The sequence below is a fragment of the Silurus aristotelis genome (assembly GCF_946808225.1).
Source record: "Silurus aristotelis genome assembly, chromosome: 25".
Lineage (NCBI taxonomy): Eukaryota > Metazoa > Chordata > Actinopteri > Siluriformes > Siluridae > Silurus > Silurus aristotelis.
The window spans coordinates 2,148,722-2,170,107 of record NC_139598.1 but is presented as its reverse complement, the minus strand read 5'-3'; the positions used below and the strand labels follow the sequence as shown (position 1 = coordinate 2,170,107).

The 21,386-nt window shown below is 37.0% G+C and overlaps 1 protein-coding gene across 4 annotated transcripts in view; it reads right to left on the bottom strand.

Moving 5' to 3' along the window:
* Positions 1-14,760, bottom strand: part of pde7a (phosphodiesterase 7A) — a 36,381-nt gene extending 21,621 nt beyond the window's left edge. For all 4 annotated transcript variants that reach the window (XM_083529399.1, XM_083529400.1, XM_083529401.1 and 1 more), the window contains exon 1: positions 13,312-14,760. In XM_083529399.1, the coding sequence (XP_083385525.1) occupies positions 13,312-13,449 (138 nt within the window). In that variant the 5' untranslated portion in view covers positions 13,450-14,760. The remainder of the gene's footprint in view (positions 1-13,311) is intronic.
* Between the last annotated feature and the right edge of the window lie 6,626 nt (positions 14,761-21,386).

The window sequence follows — 21,386 nt, the reverse complement described above, 5'->3', positions numbered from 1 at the left end:
GGTACTTTTCACCACAGAACCAGTTTGCTACGCTAGTTTGCTAGCTAAATAAGCTAACATTAGCGATAAGTAAAACATGGGTGCTCTATAAACTTGAATCTGAGAATTCCAATGGTTGTGTTAATATCCACCTTTTTTATATATGATTCGATGAGACATTTGTTGCTTCACCATATTTTTCGGTGAAATAAGTATTGAAATAAATAAATAAATAAAAAAACGGTGTGTAAAGAAAATTAATGATGAGAAATTTTTTATTTTTTTGCTAAAGGACATGTACTTTTTATCCATTTATAGATACACTTAATAGTTATGGAAAGCCAACAAAAATAGTTAAGACTCTCCTACGTGACTCGCATGTTTTTAATAGATAAAGACAGATTTATCCTTATGGGAATACACTTTGCATTATAAATAATGTTTTACTGTTTTATAAAAAGATATGAAACATGCATGTGATGTACATAATTACAAAAGAAAATATATCCACTACCTAAAACAAATACACTATGTAATTATTTACTGTAATCTATTCTTGAGTAAAAATCATCAACAAGGCAAATTCAAATATTTGCCTATATTAAGATGTTTACCGTGTAGCAATAAGTATGTACATACACCTGATCACACATAAATGTCACAAGGACGTGTCACCCTTCCTCTGTAAACCTTTACCATAAATTCTGAAGCATAGAATTGTCTAGAACGTATTTGTACGCGAGCTCCACGAGGGACATGATCATACCTCTGACCTCCTCAACCTGAATGAACAGCTTGAATATGAACTGGAACACCAACACACCCCAGAGACCTTCTAATGTTATAATGATCTCTGGTGGTTACAAGAACACAAATCTCCAAAGAATCTAGAAAAAAACCCTTCCCAGTAGAGTGGCATCCATTATAAGAGCAAAAATTGAACTTATTCTAGAAATTAATATGATGTTCTGTGTGCTGTATACTTTTGGTCAAAGACTCAACCATTAGAGTTTTTTTTTTTTTCTTTAAATCATTTTGGATTTGGTTTTTGATATGTAATCGCGACAGCCGTGATTTTTCACTGAAAAGAAGAACAAAAAATTGTCCATTGTTAACCAGGCATGCGTCATGTTTGAATCCATTTCCCAGGCACAGCCTTGGCCTTGCAAACACCTCGTTTTGAGAACAGGTGTGCAATCAAATGCTCTCCCGCAGCCCAAATTAGGCCCGTCGTAGCATTGACATCACCACATATGTCTGTGGAGGAGAGTTTCCACAAATAGCCTCGCAGCACGTTAGGCGAACTGAACACCGCACCGCGGGCGCTACGACACACACAAGACTTCTCGCTGTTTCTCACATGACTTTCCGCACGATGCAGACTTATTTAAAGGGTGCGATTTTAACTGTGACTTCTACTGTCTGGAAATAATCTTCTACACACGAGTCCTGAGCTTGAACACACACCCACGTGAGCTCCTACTCTGACTGCAAACTCATCTCTGTACGTTCATAGTGTCATGTACTGAAACGTACACACACGCGTACACACACACACACACACACACACACACACACACACACACAGGGCTACCGAAGACGTGGGTGTGCGAGAGGATCGACAGATGAAGCATGCAACTGTTGATTCCCAAACCAAACACAGAAAATGTGAAGATGTTGGGTGCCTTCCATCTCCCTAAGGTCTGGGGACAGGCAGGAAATGAAGACAACAGTCACAAAGGAGACACACTTTCTTTATGAGCATTTTATCGGTCATAAGTTATCTGTGAGCTGCTTGATGTGTCAATCGCTAGAACGGATTTCAGCTGTGTCACTGGCCACGCCCACTGCAATTAGAAGAACGTCAATCTAAACACGGTAGAGGTGGTAATTAACGAATAAAACACTTGATAATGTGCTTTTACAGGAAAGCAATCAACTTCTGGTGCTTTGGAAATGAGGAGGTAATTAATTAGAAAAAATACGATACGATTTCAAACGAAACAGACCACGAAGGTAATAAACAATAAATATCAAAATTTTTTTTTACTAATTTACATTTCTCATTTAATAAATATGTATAATTGTTGATCATTGTTGCTGCAGGGAGATGTTTATTTCACCTGTATTTATAGGTGGTGTCTCCAGTATCGGCGCTTTGTTAAAAAAAGGTTAAGCTGTAACTTTTAGTTTTGCTTCATCAAAAGTCAGAGGTGGTTTTGTTTCCCTTTTCCCCTTTTTGAAGAGAAATTGCAGCAACACCCTGTCAGTACGTAACTGCTATGATGTAAGCGATGACGGGAACTAACTTTAATGGATGTTCCTCAATAATTGATTCAACTATAAATGGAAAAATGTACGACGTTCCTTAATTAATTCTTATCCAATGCAACCATTTAAACCTTTTTTAAGTGCTATTATTGGGTTAAAAAAAAAAGGCGAATAAAATACTATTTCTAAGTCGGACATAAATATTTTAAAAAATTAATTTTTTTATTTTGTAAAAAATGAGTCTAGAAGTACTTCTTTACTCTCGGTGAAAAATAGTTTTCCTTTCAAACCAATTCATTATTAAGTGCAATAAAAGTAGCGCAATTATTGTAAAAGTAAAGCACATTTTCAAAATTACCAAAAATAAAAAATTAATCTATGAAGGTCACTGCAATGTCGTCCAATCCCCTTTCAAACTATTATGAAAAACTGACTCATCTGCTACGTCTATTGCAACCTCCTAAACATTTCCCAATAATTAAAAAGAATTAAAAACTAAAATGTCTGGTGGTAAAATACAAATTTTATTTCTACAAAGTTTTTATTTTAAAGATCTCAGGCTTTTTTTTTCTTCTCCCCCTCACTCCGTAAGCCACCCTGTGGTCTCCAGGAAGTTACATTCACGTCTTCAGAAAGTGTTGTAGCGTCATACTAAGGTCACGAGTAGGTCATGTCCCTTCCTTTAAAACTCGTACACGATCACGTTTCTGTTTTCTTTCTCCTTCGTGCAATAACGGTCATTTTTACCAGCACTTCATTCTTCCTCTTACTATCAACTGCGGGTACAGGAGAAAAAGAGGAAGCCGTGACGATTCCCGTTCCATCAGCCCAACTTAAAGGAACAGTGCTCGGGTTCATAAATTCAGAGCTTCTTTACGAGTTATAGCACGCGGCTGTGAGACTCTGCACGGCTGCACTGTGCATTCCTGTAAGAGTCGACCCATAAACCAGACAAGACTTTTACAGCACGGCTGATGGAGCTGAAACTGAAACGTTTTATTTTTTTATTTTTTTTATGAGATACAGTTTAGCACCATACTGTGATAAGGCCACATGAAGCACATACGAGTTTTTAGACGTTCCTGAAACTTTTTGCTGAATTTTTTGGTGCAGATTTTGTCTCTAAAAAGACATTTTTTGCATTTAAAATAAGCTACAGATATCATAAACTCTTACCTTGAAAAAAAAGCTCTACTTAATATAGAAATAACATTTTATTGAGTTCTTTACAGATTATAAAATGGTTAGAGAAACTGGGATTTTCTCTTCTAAATGATGGATATTAAGTAATCACACACAATATGAGCAATGAAATTCACTAATAAATTATTTCAAGTCTTTGAATATGGCACATGGCTTGGTCATACGTCTGTGAATAGTTTAAAAACTCCTAGTCTTTTATGGTTTTTGAAAGACACATCCATGTTCCTTTCGTTTCTATGCAACAAACTCAGTAATGAAACTGCATGAAAAATCCCTTTCATTCCCATTTCCTTTGAAAAATCCTCCCTTCAGCGTGAATAGCAGCTTTTCTCTCTCTCAGCATTAGAACAGCCTGTTTCTCCAAACATTCAGCTGAAATACTTTGCCATGTCTCTTCTAAAACTTACTTTCTTTTTTGCACTCCAGTTCATCCCAGAGCAGTTTAATAGGATTTAGGTGCGGTGACTGAGCAGGTCACTCCATGATAGAGATCACGCCGGACGATTGTTTTCTCTCTTAATAACGCTAACACAGCTCAGCTCCTTGTCTTGTTGTATGGAGAAGTCGGTTCCAATAAGCCGCAGTCCAGACGGAATTGCATGGTGTTGACGTATGTTGGTTCTGGATTCCTTTCACTTTCCAGAACTTTCCCTGCTCCAAAACAACCCCAAACCATTAAGCTTCCACCTCCATGTGTAACTGTGGGGGTGAGGCAGACCTTTAACATCTTCTCTCCTGTTCTTTAACTTAAACAAGTTATTCTTTTAGAGCCAAAAGATCTTACATGTACACTCCTTTGTCCACAGATATTTTTTTTCTAAATAAATAAAATCAAAAAAAATTCTAGTTTGCTAAATATAAAACAAAAGGAACATGCCAATGTCTCTCAAAAATGATAGGAATAATATAACACATTCTACTAGAAATAAATAATGTTGCTGCCATTTTACTAGCCTTAATCATTACACAGAAAAGATTGACGCAAAGTATGGCGGCCAATACAAACAGAGAAGAGGCTAAATTCACAATCAGCTAAATAAATAAATCTGGTGTTGCTGATTTTTTAGAAATGAATGTAACAGAGATATCCTAATGCTTTCTGAGAGTTCCATGTAATAACTATAGAACCAATGTTTTTAAACATGTTTGCTTGTATTAACGTGTATTATTTATTCTTTTCATTTCGGCAAAGCAATCCCGTTTTTCAGGTACAGTCTGCTTTCGAACAGAAAAATAAATAAATATACCAACATATACAATGCATTTATCCACTGTGAGCAATTACACAATTATAGGAAGAACAAGCACAATGAGAAGCAAATAAACAACCAGGCGAACAAACACAGGGTCCAAATCGCACCAAAGCATCATGAATGAATAACTTACATTATCCTCATCAAGTGCTAATTTCATGTGGGGGAGAAAAAAAATATTTCCGTCAGAAAAAAGGTCAGAAAAACCAGCAGGTCACGAGTTTGGCACGTGTTTCCTGACCCCAAGCAAAATACCTTTTTATTTAAAAAAAAAGTATCCTGTGATTTCACTTTATTCAGCACTTAAATTCGCATTGTGGGCTGGTTTTATTTATACACATCACACCATGGCATTATGACGGAAGCGGAAAATCTTCACTAACTGGTGTACTGAATATTTATGATCTATATTTCCCTAATATCCTGGTTTTGATCCGTGCCCAGACTTACGTTGAGATTGACCTGTGCTTTGTTCGGTAGATTGTAAACAAACACACAGTCTTTTAATTTTCTCCGTCTTTCTGTCTTATAATTAATTATATTATCTCCATGTCGAAGCCATGACATGGAGAAAGACTGTTGACACATTAGCATAAGATTGATGTGCTTTTTGATCATCCCATTCCATCCCAATCAGTCGCCATTTGCTGTTATAATAACCTCCACTCTTCTAAAAAATTGTTCCACTAGATTTCGGAGTGTGTTTGTGGAGATTTTGTACGTTTCATTCAGCCATATTCATGGTGTTCGAGAAGTCAGGTACTGATGTAGGTGAGGTGAGGAGGCCTGGAGGGGGGGCCAAAGGTGTTCAACAGGGTTTAGAGCTCTAGAGTAGGTCACTCAAGATTTTCCATTCCAAACCATGTAAAGCATATCTTCATGGAGCTGGCTTTGTGCACCGGGGAACAGGTTTGGGTCTTCTAATTCAAGCGAATAGAAAATTTAATTCTACCACATCCAGAGAAAAATTGTGTGCCTCCAGCTTTGTGGAAACAATTTGGAGAAGAACCACATCTAATTTACATACACACCCCAGTGCCTTTACTCAATCTGTGATGCCTTTCCCGAGACCGAGGCTTGTAACACCTCAGAAAGAGAGTATAAGATGAATATCATGAAATACTGCTAAAAACACAAGCAGCATTTTAAAATGTATAAACTCTTAAGTGTAAGGTGTATACTAAGGAATGACATTTTTGTAGGAAAAAACAAAATCAACAATGGGGTGGTGTTGCAAAGCAGAGTTACTGTTACCACCCTGAAGTTAATGATTTACCTTTAACAGCACATCCCGAAGTGTGTTATTTCTCTCATACCACAGCAATTTTCCAACAAATGTAAGTAAATATACATGATATTGTTCATCAATTTAGATATTTAATGTTGTGGAACATGCAGGAAAACAAGTTCTGCTATAAGCACTTGGTTCCATCTGCTTTGTTTTCTCATTTGGAGCTTAAAAGGAAATAAAAACCCAATTTTTGCACTTTCTTGCAGTTTTCCAAGAAAATTAAAAGAAACCGTATGAACAATCAGGAAAATGAATAAAACACTTGAGTGCATGCTGCTATAAGCAAATCATCAGTGATGTCATTTGGCCCGGCAGTGCGAAAAGTAGACGTTTAATTGTAAAATGTGATTGAGAGCCAGTTGCCTAAAGTTTAAACTGTCACTTGGTATACTGTGTGTTTTTCTGCAACTAGCACAAAGCCAAACACACACACACACACACACACACACACACACCTATAAAAGGATAACGTTTTGTGTCATACATGCCATTTCATGCATGCATGTGTAGGTGGAAAACTGAATATTCAAATAATTATTTGCATATTGATTAAGATGCTCATCCCAATAATACCCAATGACCATCATAAGGTAGCTGACTGTCAGGAACATTTATAGCAGAAATATCAACATTTGTGTCATGAATTATAGAAAACTTATATTATAGGTCCGAGTAATTTCTTTCTTTGCTTCACACTAAATTTCTCAGGCAATTTGCGAGCAGAATTTTGCATACACAAATCAACTGCAAGTCTAACAAATACTACATTCACAGCTAGCATTAAAATGTTGCAAACACTCAATAAGTTAAAAAGGTGATTATCGGGTACTACAGAAATAACAAATACAACAAAAAAAGACTAATGTCCGAGAGATTAGAAAGTGTCAGACTTAGATCTAGAGGTTGCACAGAGCCACACATACACACACCTCAAAAACAACAGCTCGTGAAACACTGAACAGCTCATTCAGCATTCTTACCACATCCTGAAACTACGTCAATCCAACGGCTCTGCATGAAACCCTTATCGCCTCACTGAAGATAAACAAATTCAAGAAGAAACAGCCTCCAAACACGAGCGAGGAGGCCTCCCTCCAACAGACTCCCGCAGCACAGCCGACGACTAATCTCTCGTATTTCAGACTTCCTACCAATACTGTGATACAGGCTGGTTTTGGGTCTCAGTTTACACATGATAACATTAATGGTGGAAACTGGAAGAATGAATACACTGAGGCAGACTGTGTAGAGCTTCACGTGTAGCAGGGGTGTAGCACTGACAACTTGCCTTTATAAAACGCTAGTAGTATTGTGAAAGTAATACAGTCAAGGATGCTAATGAACTGAATTGAATTTCGGTTGCATTTTAAATGAAGTTGGAAGCTTCCCTGTAGTTTACACCACAAACGTTTTATAAAACAAATGCAATATAAATTGTAATCAAGACCCCCGTTTCCTATAGAAGCCAGATTTACTAAAGAGGATACTTCCAAAAGGGGTAAATTGTTTCTCTGTCATTGTAAGGAGTCTTTATTTTATGTGTAGCAAAATGCGAAAAACATGCAAAAGCAAAACAGATCAGCAATCAAAAGAAAGCTTCAGCAAAGTGAATCGCAAGGGTTTACCACAAAATGTAAACAATGGGTAAATCTCAAAAACAGGAAGACTTTGGCAAAAAAACATCTGAAAAATCCTGTACAGCTCTGTCCTATAGACAGAACAGACAAACATCAACTTGTACCAGATTAAAACAAATTGGAAAGTATAGAGAAGGAAAGGAGCTGTTCATGATCTGAAGGTTAGCACCTCATCTAACAACATGGGCATGTATGGCCACCAATGGGACTTTGTGTCTAGTATTTTTTGCTAATGTAAATGCTATGGACAGGTCAGTCGCTTGACCTCAATCGAACTAAGAATGTATTTTACTTGCTAAAGGCAAAACTGAAGGCAATTTTGCCCAAGAACCAGCAGGAAGTAATGAGAACCAGAGTAAAATATCTGCCAGATATCACCTGGGCAGAAACTTAGCACATGGAGATGTCTGAGAGTTCCAGTCATCAGATTCGCATCAAAATATTGAAAATGTAACTAATGATTATGTCTTTCCAAATACAAAAAGGTAATAGCGCTGTACCTGATGTAGCTGCAATTTCTGAGCTGCAATGGCTGAGCTGCCTTACTGGAAAATGTAGTACAAGCCACTCTTATGGGGCGCCCTTTCACTGCTTAATCGTTAACATCGTTTGTGGTCTTGGCAAGAAGTTCGGCCACAGATTCAAAGAATGGAAAGATTCTGGATCATGTCAAAATTTTTAATTAAATCCAGTTAACTCAATTCTCACTTCTTGTATGATGAACACGCTTGCCTCTTTTATATTTCACACATATTGCTATCGTTATGAAATAGAATGAGGTTTGACCTATACATTTTCAGTAAGCCAAAAGGGAAGCTGCAGAAAGAGTCCTCTTGCTAAAAACTATGATTCGAGAGCACAGCATCTGAAACTGTTACTAACACTAATGAGACATAGCAGCTTTACCAGAGCACCGGTGCTAGCAATGAAAACTTCCTGGGTGAGCTTACATCACACTGATGAACAACTCGAGTGTCTGTACGACTAATAGTGAAAATCTACTGAAAGTCCAACAAAAAAACGACATCTTTTTCTTTCTAGATTTGTATGTATAGTAGTCAAGAGAAAAAAAAATTTTCTGTAAAAGTTCTGCAAAACTTTTACATCATAACAAGTCGTCACTGTACTGTTAATTTCTGGCTTGAAAAAAGCCATTAATCTTTTACCTTCATTAGCAATTAGCTTTAGCAATTTTTGTCATAGGTTATTTGTTTTGTTACTTGCAAGTTTTTCATAATTTCTAGAAATCCGACTGAATTTTTGCAGCAATCCTCTTCAGTTCTGGTAACAACTGTTTCAATTACAGCAGCATATATATATTTATTAATAAATAGCAATATTACAGACCAGTATTGTTACCACGCGTCTCTCAAACAGGCCTATTTTTGACATCTTGTAACAATCTTGTAACACCAGCGCATTTGTACCGGTGCTGCTGTAACTGGATTAGATTAATGGCTTTTTCCAAGCCAGAAAGTAACAATACAGTGATGACTTGTTATAATTTCAAAGTTTTGCAGAACTTTAGGCATAAATGTCTGGTTGAAAAAAATATATATAATAAAATTAATAATTTTATAGCTAAAAAAAAGCGACTGGCACGATTACTGGCTACGTTTTTGTCATAATCGAAAAAAAAATGTGTTGTGTTTATATATTTGGGGTAATTTTTAAATGCTGCTACTTCACGTTTTCATATTTAATCAGTTTATAGGATAAAACTGCTTCTATTTATTCTAATTAAAATAACACTTTCATACACAGCTAACATCTTTTCATTCTGAGTTGGTATCAGGTTATAAGGAATTGATTAAAGTCACTAATGCAAATTATTAATCGATTTTAATCACTAGCCTAATCATTAAAAAAATAATTTGCAGCTGAGATATGTAAATTTAGTAACAGTTTGGTTGCCTATTTTATTCACTTTCCTGTCATTGTATTAGAAGGATTAACAAAGATCATGTTTTACCAGTCACTGATATCAGATTACTGTACATCATCCGTCACACAGCAATAAATGATTTTTTTTTTTGTACAAGAATCTACAAGTGAAAATACCTGATTTTGATGTGGTTGTTCGCCAAACTTTTACCACAAAGTTGAAGGTACACAATTGTAGCATGACATTTTATCCTATACTTTAACTTGGAGCCCCAGACCTGTTCTATTTACACAAAGCCAGCTCCATCTTTACATGGGTTGGAGTGGGAGATGTGGAGTGGCCTGCAATAGAGCACAAATCCTACTGAATATCTCATGAACGATAAAATCGCCATGACTCGGTGACCCTTTACCATCATTACGCTGTGCATTCCTCGAAGCAACACTTCAGTCCCATTCTAGTGGGAAGTGTGAGCTTTGCACAGGCATGATGACAAACGTTAGATTTAGCGTACACCCTCACCCTCTTCGTGGAAATCTTAATAATCTGAAACGTCCGATCACATGTAAGATGACTTCTTTCAACAACAAAAAAAACAACGAAGAGAGGGAAAATGGGACTGATAGGAGATGAAGTGATGGCAGTGAAATAGTGCAAAGAATGCCGAGAGAAGGTGTGAGAAAATAAAATAAAAAAAGAATTAAAAAAAAAGAACAAGCGCAAGAGAGAGGAGAAAGTGGCCATCTGTGGAGTTGAAAAGTGGCCAAAAACCCCTGCCCCTAAAACCCAAGCACATGTTTAACCACCTCACTATGTAACATAGACCACCTTAGACCTGATAAACATGGCAGCATGGAGCAACCCCACACACACAATAAAACAGTCTCACCACTTTACAACTGCTTACACACACAGCGTTACACGAGTCACTCACGTTTTATGACAGCACAGAAACAATGTTTGCAAAACGCTAACTGTCTCTCCACAGCTTGTGAAATATTCAGCACAGACTTCGTTTAGACAGAAATGCTCAAGTACAAATTTTCCTTATCTAACTGTGAAGTTTACACACATTACTGCCAATAAACGTCCAAGTGCACATCGAGACGCTTGTGTCATTCCACTCTGAAAACTTACTTCATATTGACGTCCTTTTAACTATGTGAATATATGTGAATAAAATTAAGTAATATAGTGCTCTGTATAAAACGCTATTTCAGATTTAGTCAGCCACAGAAAAACTGTGACTCCTGTAAGAATATAGAGGAGAAATTGGACAGATGTCAGTTTCAGGCCACATTTTTGTCCATTCTTTCATAAGCCTGGTGAAATAGCCTGACTACCCTGACTCTTAAGCTGCTGTCACCATGTGACAGAGACAACTGACAACCTTGAAATTAAGTGCAGGAGTTTATGCCAGTTTTACCGCTGATCATATCCACTAGAAACATTTGTCCATTCCGCCTCACCATGACGTTCTTGTTTCATCGATGAAACATGAAGGCAACCACAACGTGCTTGAGAAAAACACACAGTCACCAGCTTCTTCATCACAACAATTCCCTCCCATGCCCGTTTACAAATGACAGGAGCACAAAAGCTCGGGCAAGTCTCAGCCAGGAGTCTGGGCTATGTCTTACATTCCACACACACATGAAATTCCAGCCAAATGTCCCGGAGGCAGTTCCGTTTAAATGCCAGAAAGAATCATGACACACTTTTATCCAATATTTCGATCAATTCTCAAAGAGTATAAAAGCTGACGTTTTGATCGTTTTTTGCTTTTAAGTTCCATTTGGGATTATTTGGATGAAGGGATAAGACCCATAATCCCACGCTGACGCGTGATAAATAGGTTGTTTTGTCGCTTGAACTAACTGTTTGAGTTCAATCCGGAACTGCAAGACATGTTCACTCAACCCAGTTAGACATTGTATGAAAAAAACTAAATATTTAAGCATGTGTAGTGTATCAGTAAATAAATTCTGTTATGTTTCTTACAGCCCATCAGCTCACACCTTGTAGTTGACACCTTTACATAGTTCAGGACTTAAAGAGCAATTCTGCAAGCGAGCGACAAACTACTGTTATTTTATAGGCCATATAACTTCACATCTTTAAGAGCACTGCATTTGTTTTTCCAGCTCCAATAGAAACAGACTGCAAAGTAAACGCTTCTGTGACGCCACTCAATTTATATTATTTATAAACTTGCAGAGGAAGATAAGAGGCCAGGCAGACGCTAAAGATTACGAAAAAAAGTGCGCCTAGCTGAAAGATAGAAGACAAAACTGCAATTCAGACCAGAGAGTATAAACAGAGGAGTGTAAACCATAAATTATGAAGATCAGAGCATGAACCCAAAAACAAACAAAAAAAAGCATAAAACACATGATATTAAACCCTACCAGCATGTTCCCAAATTCTATATACAGAGCATAACCACAACACGAAGCCCAAAGCAGAAACGGTAGTGCGGTCTGAACCCCAGGAGTAAAAACTGAATTCCACAATACTAACATTTCTAACTGTACATATGCCCAATATGCATGTGTGAGCCCAAAAAGTACCTATTGTAATGGTGGGGTAAAAACCATTAGGAATATAAAGCCATATTAGTATTAAACCCCTGTATGTTACAGTCATCAATGAATGAGGAAGTGTATTCTTCATTGATTAGTCCAAAATCTAGAATACCAACCAAATTCGTTTGCATATGCGCAAGTGTGAACACTAAATGAAGTACAAAAGTTTACTCTCAGAGTTTTAGAACTCTTGTGGTGGAAGTGCAGAATTAACTGAACACGAAAGGCCTAGCATAACTGTGTAAACCCCAAAGGAAACTCCAGAATACAAATTAGGGACAAACTCCAGCTCCTAAAAAACTATGTGTAACACTAGAATATAACCTTCTTTATATAAACTACAAATCTGTGAATAGATATCAGTGTGAACCCTAAAAACATAAAGAGAAGTATCAAACAATTCTGGTATTGAACTGTGGTAGAGTACATCTAGATTTTACAGTAGGTACATGAGTGGTGTGTAAACCTGGAGACAAACACTGAGCACAAAAATGTAGTAAAATCCTTAAAACCCTAGCTGTAAAAACCCAATTTTTTAATGTACAAATGTGCATTCTTGTACAAATCAAGAATAAACTCTATAGTAGCTATACGCTTTACGGTGTATAACACTAAAGTATAACCTTGTTTATGTAACCTACAAACTTGATATAAACTTAAAGCATCACTCTTAGTGAAGTATAAACCGAAGAATAAAACAAATCGCATTCTACTACGCCAGAATGCATCCAGAGTTTATTGTAAATACAAAAGTAACCTTTAGAACCAATAGAAGCATAAATATTGAGCATAAAACAAAAACATGACGCAGTTTAAGATGTAAAAACCACTTGATATACGTGAACTTTTAGAATACACACAATGTGTGTCTCTAAAAATGTACAAGTGTATGAGTGAAAATGTGAAAACCCTGTAGTAGCTGTACACTCAACAGTGTATAACAAAAGAGTGTAACTTTTTCTAATATAACATACAAACCGAATATTAGTTCAGTTATTAAACTGCAGTGTGAACGCAATGAGGAACAAAACACATTCTAGGAATTAAGTACAAAAACAAAAGATGTCCAACACCTCAACTGCATGAAGCACAAAGAATAATAATGCAGCAGGGTTAAACCTGTCACATGCATACGAACTGAATTGTGGGCTAATGTGAACGCACAAGTGAAATGAATGAGTCTGGATTAGATTTCATGGGATTTTACCTGCGCCAGCTGCCGCGGGTCCGGAGCCCCGAACAGAGAGGAGCTGGAGCTGAAGCTGATCGCTCCTCTCCGGCTTAGCACATGCTTGGGAACCGGCCTGTCCAGAGGCAACACCGGTAACTGATAACATACTTCCATTGAACAATATGAAAGCAGGATCCGGATAAAAAAATATTAAATAAAAAAAAGCGCAACCATTTAAAAGAAAACTCAATGCAATGGAACGACGTCTTGCAAAAAAAAAAAAAAAAAAAAAAAAAAAAAAAAAGAACAAAGTAAGAAAAAAAATCGGTTTTATTAATAATATTATTGTTGCTGTTGTTTTATTCTTGAAACACAATTAAACTGACGTTCACGAGTCGAAGTGCTTAATTTTGTTCGGCTCGATGGGGAAAGTCGCGCGCGCGCACGCACACACCTCCGTCGTTGGTGCTGTCCGTGTTTGCTCGTACGCGTGGTCCATTTTTTCCCTTCTTTCCTTTTCTCTTTCTTTATTCGGTGTCTCTCCCTCTTCTCCTTTCCTCGGGCAAACCGGGCCCTTCTGACGACGAGGCCTCGATCTTTTTAGTATCTTTAAAAAAATGCTTCCTCATTTTTAAACTCCGTTGTGTGTGTGTGTGTGTGTGTGTGTGTCAACGTGTGAGTGTGAGTCAACGTGTGTGTGTGTGTGTTAGTCGAGCCTCATCGTGAAATGGCTCCGCGCAACGTTTCCGAATAAAAAGACAAAAGGCATGACCACTTCAAGAAAAAAAAAATGCAACAGTGTAACACGAAGAGGAAGAATGCACGAGCGGTCAAAAAGGAAAGAAAGAAAGGAATCCAGCAGGAAATGAGCATTGATTCATTTTCATGAGGGGGTTCCGACCGATTTCATTCAAGATCAGCGCCGCATTTTTTTTATTCAACGCTCTTCTTTTTTCCTTTTCTTCTTTTTTTCCCCCCTCCTCTCAATGCAGACAGATAAGAGAGAGCAGACCACACAGCTCACTCAATGCACCAGTGTGTGGCTTGGACAAAAATAAATAAATAAAAACATAAGAAAAATAAGAATAATAAAGCATTTCCGACGCAGGTATTATTGTCCCTTCGTTCATTTGACGCTCTTCAAATAATTGAAAAAAAAAAAAAAAAAAAAAGAAGAAACACGCGTTCACTCCACAGGCTGTGTTTTTTTTTTTTTTTTTTTTTTTTTTTTTCCTTCTCCTTTGCTTTGCTTTGCTTTTCCCCAAAACACTGCAAGCAGCTTCCGAACATGCAGACAAGGAGGCTGAACGAAAAGCGCCGCTTAGAAAAGAAATTCCAACCAATACCTGCTTGACTGTTCGTGTAAACCCGGATTTGATTGGACGAAACCGAAACTCGATTTCAATTCTAGCCATATGATTGGCCAGACGCCCAGGGCGACTCCGAGACTGATTGATATGCAGTCGTGTGCCGACTGTATGGACCTCAGCGAGGGTATTCCACACGCAGGGGTTTGCCCTACATCACCGCCTGTGATTGCCCTCACTGGCATGAGTCACTCAGAGAACACACGTTCTTACTTAAAGTGCCCCTGGAATCAAAATGAATGTTTTACACTTTACTGTTATGGACACCAGTGGAATTGCAAATCTCAAAAGAAAGCAAAAAAATAGTTTGGGGGAAATTTCATTCATCAGTCAAGGCTTTATTCTGCTCAGGGTTTTTGGCCTATCCTGGGAACACTGGGAATACACTCTCAATGAGATTTTTCCAAGGAATCTTGTCCTCTACTCAATCCACTTTCTGGAAGTATGGAGGACACTAGAGAACCCAGAGGGAACCCATGTTGGCACAAAACACAAAGATTGGAACTGATCCCTCAAATTGTGACATGGCAACACTATTTAGTAAATCTTCAAAGACTCAACATGTACTACATCATCTAGTCAATGTGCTGCACACCATAGCGAGATGTTGTCATCTAATGTGATGTTTCATCCTTCCAATGATGTCACAGTGTTGTGCTAACGTCAGCTTGGTGGTGATTTGTACTAATATGTTTTTTTTTTCCATAGTTGTTCATCGGTTACAAAGCATAGAGTCTGGTGTCTTTTTCCAAATGACTACTTTTTACAAGTACGATATACATAGCTGACGTTCATTTTGGGAAGTCCTGCAGACCCGACGTTAATATTGAAGTATAAGAGTTGGGAAGGAGAAGTGTAGTTTTTGTTTAGAATGTAGACAAGTCTGTTTAAGGAGCCCATCGATGTCTTATATCCTCAGGCCTACGGGAAGGTCTTGCTCTACCTTAGTGACGGCTCGTTCATGAATAATTTGTTCAATTTGAGTCTTTAATATGACTCAGAAAAATGAGCAGTCTCAAAGAGTGATAGTTTCTACTGGACACGTATAAACAAAGCATCAAAATCTCCATAGGTTATGTACAGGAAACAGAATGTTTGGAAGTGGAGTGTTTTGGCACTCTGTTCAATGTCAGAAGGAAGCTCCCTAAGCGATTTTGACTTTATACGCCCTCAGGGCTTCTCTATCACTAGCAGGAAGTAAGAATTTCTTTTATCACCTCTGGTGACTGGCAAAACTGCCAATCAACCTCAGCTCAGTTTTCTGCAGCATAAACATGTGGCATCACGTTGTCCAGAATTTCGTCTGAATGGACAGGCAGTGGTCACTATATTTCAGTAGTTTGCCACTAAGCCACTGGAAAGTCTGTTGGGTTTGTCTGTAATGCTATTGGCTGCTATGCAAATCAGTCAAGCATTTCAAAAGGCTGTCACTCTGACTTCCTCTTACAAAAGGAAGTACATGGGTATACAGAATCTAATCACTGTTCATAAGCATTGTGGCTTTAACTAGCAGTGCACACAAAACGTCATTCCACACCATATCACTTTGAATTTAACCTTAAATTAAACCTTAAAATAAACAAGCATGAAAAACAGCCTCTGTATACCTCACATACTTAGCATCCCTGAGAGAAAATGAGTCAAAGGCAAATGTTGATCCGGACCGAGCACTTCATATGGCTCATATACCATCATGGAATGACAGCGATGAACTCATCCAAATCTGAGTGCCAGAACACGACCACAACTCAACCTTGATGACAGGAATGCTGTTCAGCAGGGGGGAGTCAGGAATGACTTCAAGGGCTATCAGAAGGCAAAGAGCTCCCCAAAGGACCACCAGGAGTGGGCTGAGGAAGCCTTTTTTTATGAACCTGTCAGGTTTCAGATTGTTAAAAAGCATTACAATGATTTCCTATTAAAAATGAGCATTTTCCTACCATGATCTCTTGGGGTTGATATTTTTTCCGAGATATATCAAATACATAATGGTATGTAGAAAGTAGGGGGAAAAAATAATCTCTGGAAGGAGAAGGGGTTATCGTATAGTTAAATAATTATGGTGGTGCAACTCCTTCCATAAATACTGTATAAAATACAGATCTCCTTACTGAGAAGAGTCTTTTATGATATTCAGCTGATGTGCCAAATACTTTTCATAATCAAGTTATTATACAGGACAAATTACAACAACAAACTCACATTTAACAAAAAGACACAAATGTTCAAGCAGAGGGTTCAGTTAGTGTTTATCCATTTGCCTAGCTCTTGTGATTTTCCATTATAAATCAAATCACACCCTTTTTGCTTGTTAAGATTTGTGCAAATTTCAATAAATGGACGATTAATGAGAGCTGAGACTGTACACCATTTTGACTGCACATTCTGGACTGACATACATTTCCCTGCACATCTATTTATCTATTTAGAGAAACAATAGATAAAAACACACTATACATTCAGTACATATAATAATCAGATCTATTGATTGGATTAATTCGCCTCTACTTTTTTTTTTATGCTTGGCTTCTTGTATTAGTGTAAATTGTATGATGTGAAAGCCTTTTATCTATTGAAATTCCCAGAATAATAGTAAATAACCAATAATGCTGCACCTTTACAGTGCATCAACAGTGCAGGATTGCACTTTACATTCGACCCTATTAGAAAACTCAGCACTTTAATGCCCAATTCATTTTGGATGAAAGGCCAAACCTGTGACTGTAAAAGAATTAAACATAAGATGTTTTCGTTTTAGAGTGTTTGAATGTATTAACTTGAATTGCAGGAGGCCGAGGGGACAATAGCACGCTGTGCCATGGCAACAATCAGGCCGTATGCCAACGGAGGGTACAATGACTCGCTCCCACCTCCTCCCTAGCAGCTTAGAATACAATTCAGCACAGCCCAACCCCCTGCCATGCGGCCCTGAGCCTCTTCCGCCGAGATCAGTTGCACCCTCCTGAAGCTTTAAACCTGGACCTGAATATATGATCATAAAAAAGTATGCATTCTGGATATGTGGAAAAAAGTATTGCTTTTAGACCAATTCCTTTAGACCAAGCACGATTAATATAATTATTACTCAAAATCATTCACTAGAAGTGTGAAATGTGTTTTTTACAGTTATGCTTTTCAGTAGGACACCTCTGCCTTGAATATATATATATATATATATATATATATATATATATATATATATATATATATATATATATATATATATATATCAGGATCAGAAGTAACATATGATAATTATTTTGTGAAATTACAAAACCTAGTTAGAAATATCATTAATATATATAAATAAAATAAATACCCTTGTGAGTGTGATTTCTTGTGTACATTTAGATGACCCTGAGAATGTAAAATCCTTTAAAAAAAAAATTATAATCAGTTTCCTAATCAAAGAATCATTTATTTCTTGATGACTTTATTTTCCTTGTTTTCACACCATGAAAATTCCTTGCACATGCAACTCATAGTACTTGGCAATGAATGTGATTTTTATGAGTCTTTTGTGTGCACAATTGTTTTTGCCTGAAAATTAATAATGGGAAAAAGTTTGCATCTGCAAGGGTTTATTTTACAATTTACACTTTACAATACACACACACACCCATATATATATATATATATATATATATATATATATATATATATATATATATATATATATATATATATAATGTATATAAACCAGTCAGATCTCTATAAAGGATTGCATATACAGGAAACGATATTTATTTGATCAGTATTTCACTCTGTAGTGGATTTGGTTGTTTAACACTTTTTCCGTGATTATTTGGCTTGATAATTTATGATGTAATGATGAAATGTAATGATGATTCAGTGCTTATGGGTTTGGTGTGCATGAACACTTGAATGCATGGAGTTGCATAACCAGGATCAGTGATGGACAGCATGCAATGTGCTACAGTCTCCATGCACTGCTCATCAGGGACTCTCCTCACTCCCTAACTAGGAGGAAACCATTTAGCAATGATTTGTTTCTGAAGCACTGTTTGCAGTACACAGTGTTCATGCGCCTGCATCAGCTTCACCGAGGGCCCTAGGGGAAGTGTGGTGTGATGAGAGGAGGGACGCGGCGCACCTGTTAATTCCTCCTGAGACGCCGCCTGAGAGTCTCTGAATCCGGTGTATGCTTTGCCCCCAGTCATATCACACGCACTTTTAGTCTCTGCATAATTGACGGCGCTTGTGTAAATCAGGCATGGCGCAGGGCCCTGTCCTAATCCCACTTCTATTCACTTCCCTTCAACACTTCCACTCGGGAAGATCCGTGACGCAATCGCAGGGGGGGAGGTGGTGTCACTCCAAATATTTCCCTAAAAAACTCGGTTCTCTTGCTCATGCGTAGTTTTCTTAAAGCCTCTTCAAAACGTATTCTATTTAACCTTATCGCCTTTCCATAACTTTTGTATGTATATGTAATATGTATGTATATACATGAACAAACAGAAAACCCCTGCGTGTTGGACTCGTCCAACTTGACTCGAACCAAATAGCGGCATTACTGTGAGGCGCTCGTGTTATATACAGCATTCAAAAAACACAAGCGATTTCTAATAAACTACATAAACAAAAGGAATTTGACTCCAAATGAATTAGTTACTGTTGTTGTTCTGTTTGACGTTGTATTTCATTTACAATTCCAAATATCATTCTATAGCCTCCATGAGTGTGCCATTGCAATGTGCTCTGTCGCCATCTGGTGGCTGTATCAGTAAAACACACGCAAATGGTTTTGACCAAAGACAAAAGATTGACCAAATTTAACATTAACTAACCGTGTTTTTAACTTCTCTAAATGTATTTATTCTTTTCTTTTTTGTCTTCAATTGATATATTGTACGTTTATATACTGTGCCTAGAAGCAAATGTTAATAAGACAATTATTGTGTGTGAACACACTTGCCAATTAAACCCATTTTGGTTCTGATTGTGATTGTACACAGGATTTTACAGTCATTTCCAGTTTTCAAGCCTCTTGTCTGTAAAACATTTAGGAAAAAAGGAAGTAAGAACATTATATGTTTACTATTACACATAAAATTTTTCTACCCTAATAAAATATTTATTTGGTATCACTCTGTTCAGTTTTTTTTAATCTACACTTTTATAGTAGGAGATGGTCATTCAGTGGTTAAGCTGTTGGTTTTCTGATCAGAAGGTTGTGAGTTCAAATCCCAGCACTTCCAAAACAAAGGGCAAATTAAACAAAGGCCCTTAACCCTAAACTGCTCTATTGTGTGAGGTTAATAAAAACAATGTGGATAAGAGCAAATGGCATAAATGTGAAATTATGAAAAATGATGGACATTTCTGGTCTTACTTGGACAATAGCACAATTCAATATGTTATATCTAATCAATTGTCCTCTAATATAAAATCAGTTTATTCATTTACAAATGACTAGTTTACTAATGACAAATATGAAATAAGTAGTGGTGAAATTGTGTTTTCAGCTTTGAGACTGGCACCCGTTTTAAAAAGAAAGCAGAATTATCTATAAATCAACTATATATACAATAATTACATATTTATCCTAAATACAGAAATTTATCCTAACACTTTCTTTAAAAGATTAAATAATTCTATTTGGTATTTATTAACACATTAAAGGAGCGATTTGTAATGTTTGGAGCCCCCTGCTGCCTGTGAAGTAAACTGCAATGAAAAATGTATCCCAACCTGCTCTTTTTTCTGTAGGCCTAAATGTAGCTGTGTTTGACATGGGACAGAGGTCATTTCAGGGAAAACATGTTTTGTGCTATATGGAAAATAGTTTGATCATTAAAAATCTACAGACACTTGAAAAAAACACTAAACAGACTTTGGATGTATACATATGCTGTGTGTATTTACATTTATTTGTGTTATAAGATGTACAGATATAGCTGTACCTTATTAGTGCTTATGATATACTATTAATTACAGAATTTCTTCCAGACAATTCTATTGTAAAAAAAAAAAAAAAAAAACTATATACACTTGAAAATTAAGGGTTCTGTTTATTAGATTATTTTGAATATATGGATGTCAGCCTTTTTTACATAGTATTTAGTTATTCGAATAAGGTTTTGTTGTTTTGTATAAGTACAAAATATAATATTACAGGTAAGAATATTAAATTTGATAATGAATCCAGGATTTTTAGCGTATTTCTTCCTCTTCTGGCTTCTGCCATTAGGGGTCGCCACAGCGGATAATCTGTCTCCACACTACTCTGTCCTCTACATCTGCCTCTTTCAACCCAACTACCTGCATGTCTTCTATCACCACATCCATAAACCTCCTCCTTGGTCTTCCTCTTTTCCTCCTTCCTGGTGGCTCCATCCTCAGCATTCTCCTACTGATATACCCCATGTCCCTCCTCTGCACATGTCCAAACCATCTCAATCTCACCTCCCTCACCTTGTCTCCAAAACGTCACATGCATACATACATTCGCTGTTTCTCTAATAAACTCGTTTCTAATCCTGTCTATCGTCGTCACTCCCAGTGATTTTTAGTTTATTTATTAATGTAATGGTAAAATAAATCCACAAGATGGCGCTACGACACGCTTTTACTTAAAGCTAAATATTAATGAATTCAGACACACCTGTATGTTTTTAGATATAAGTACATGAAGGGAATCTGTATGTGTTCTATATAATAAACTCTTTAATTTCATCATCATTTCACATCTTTGGATCCATCCATATATCTGTCAATCCA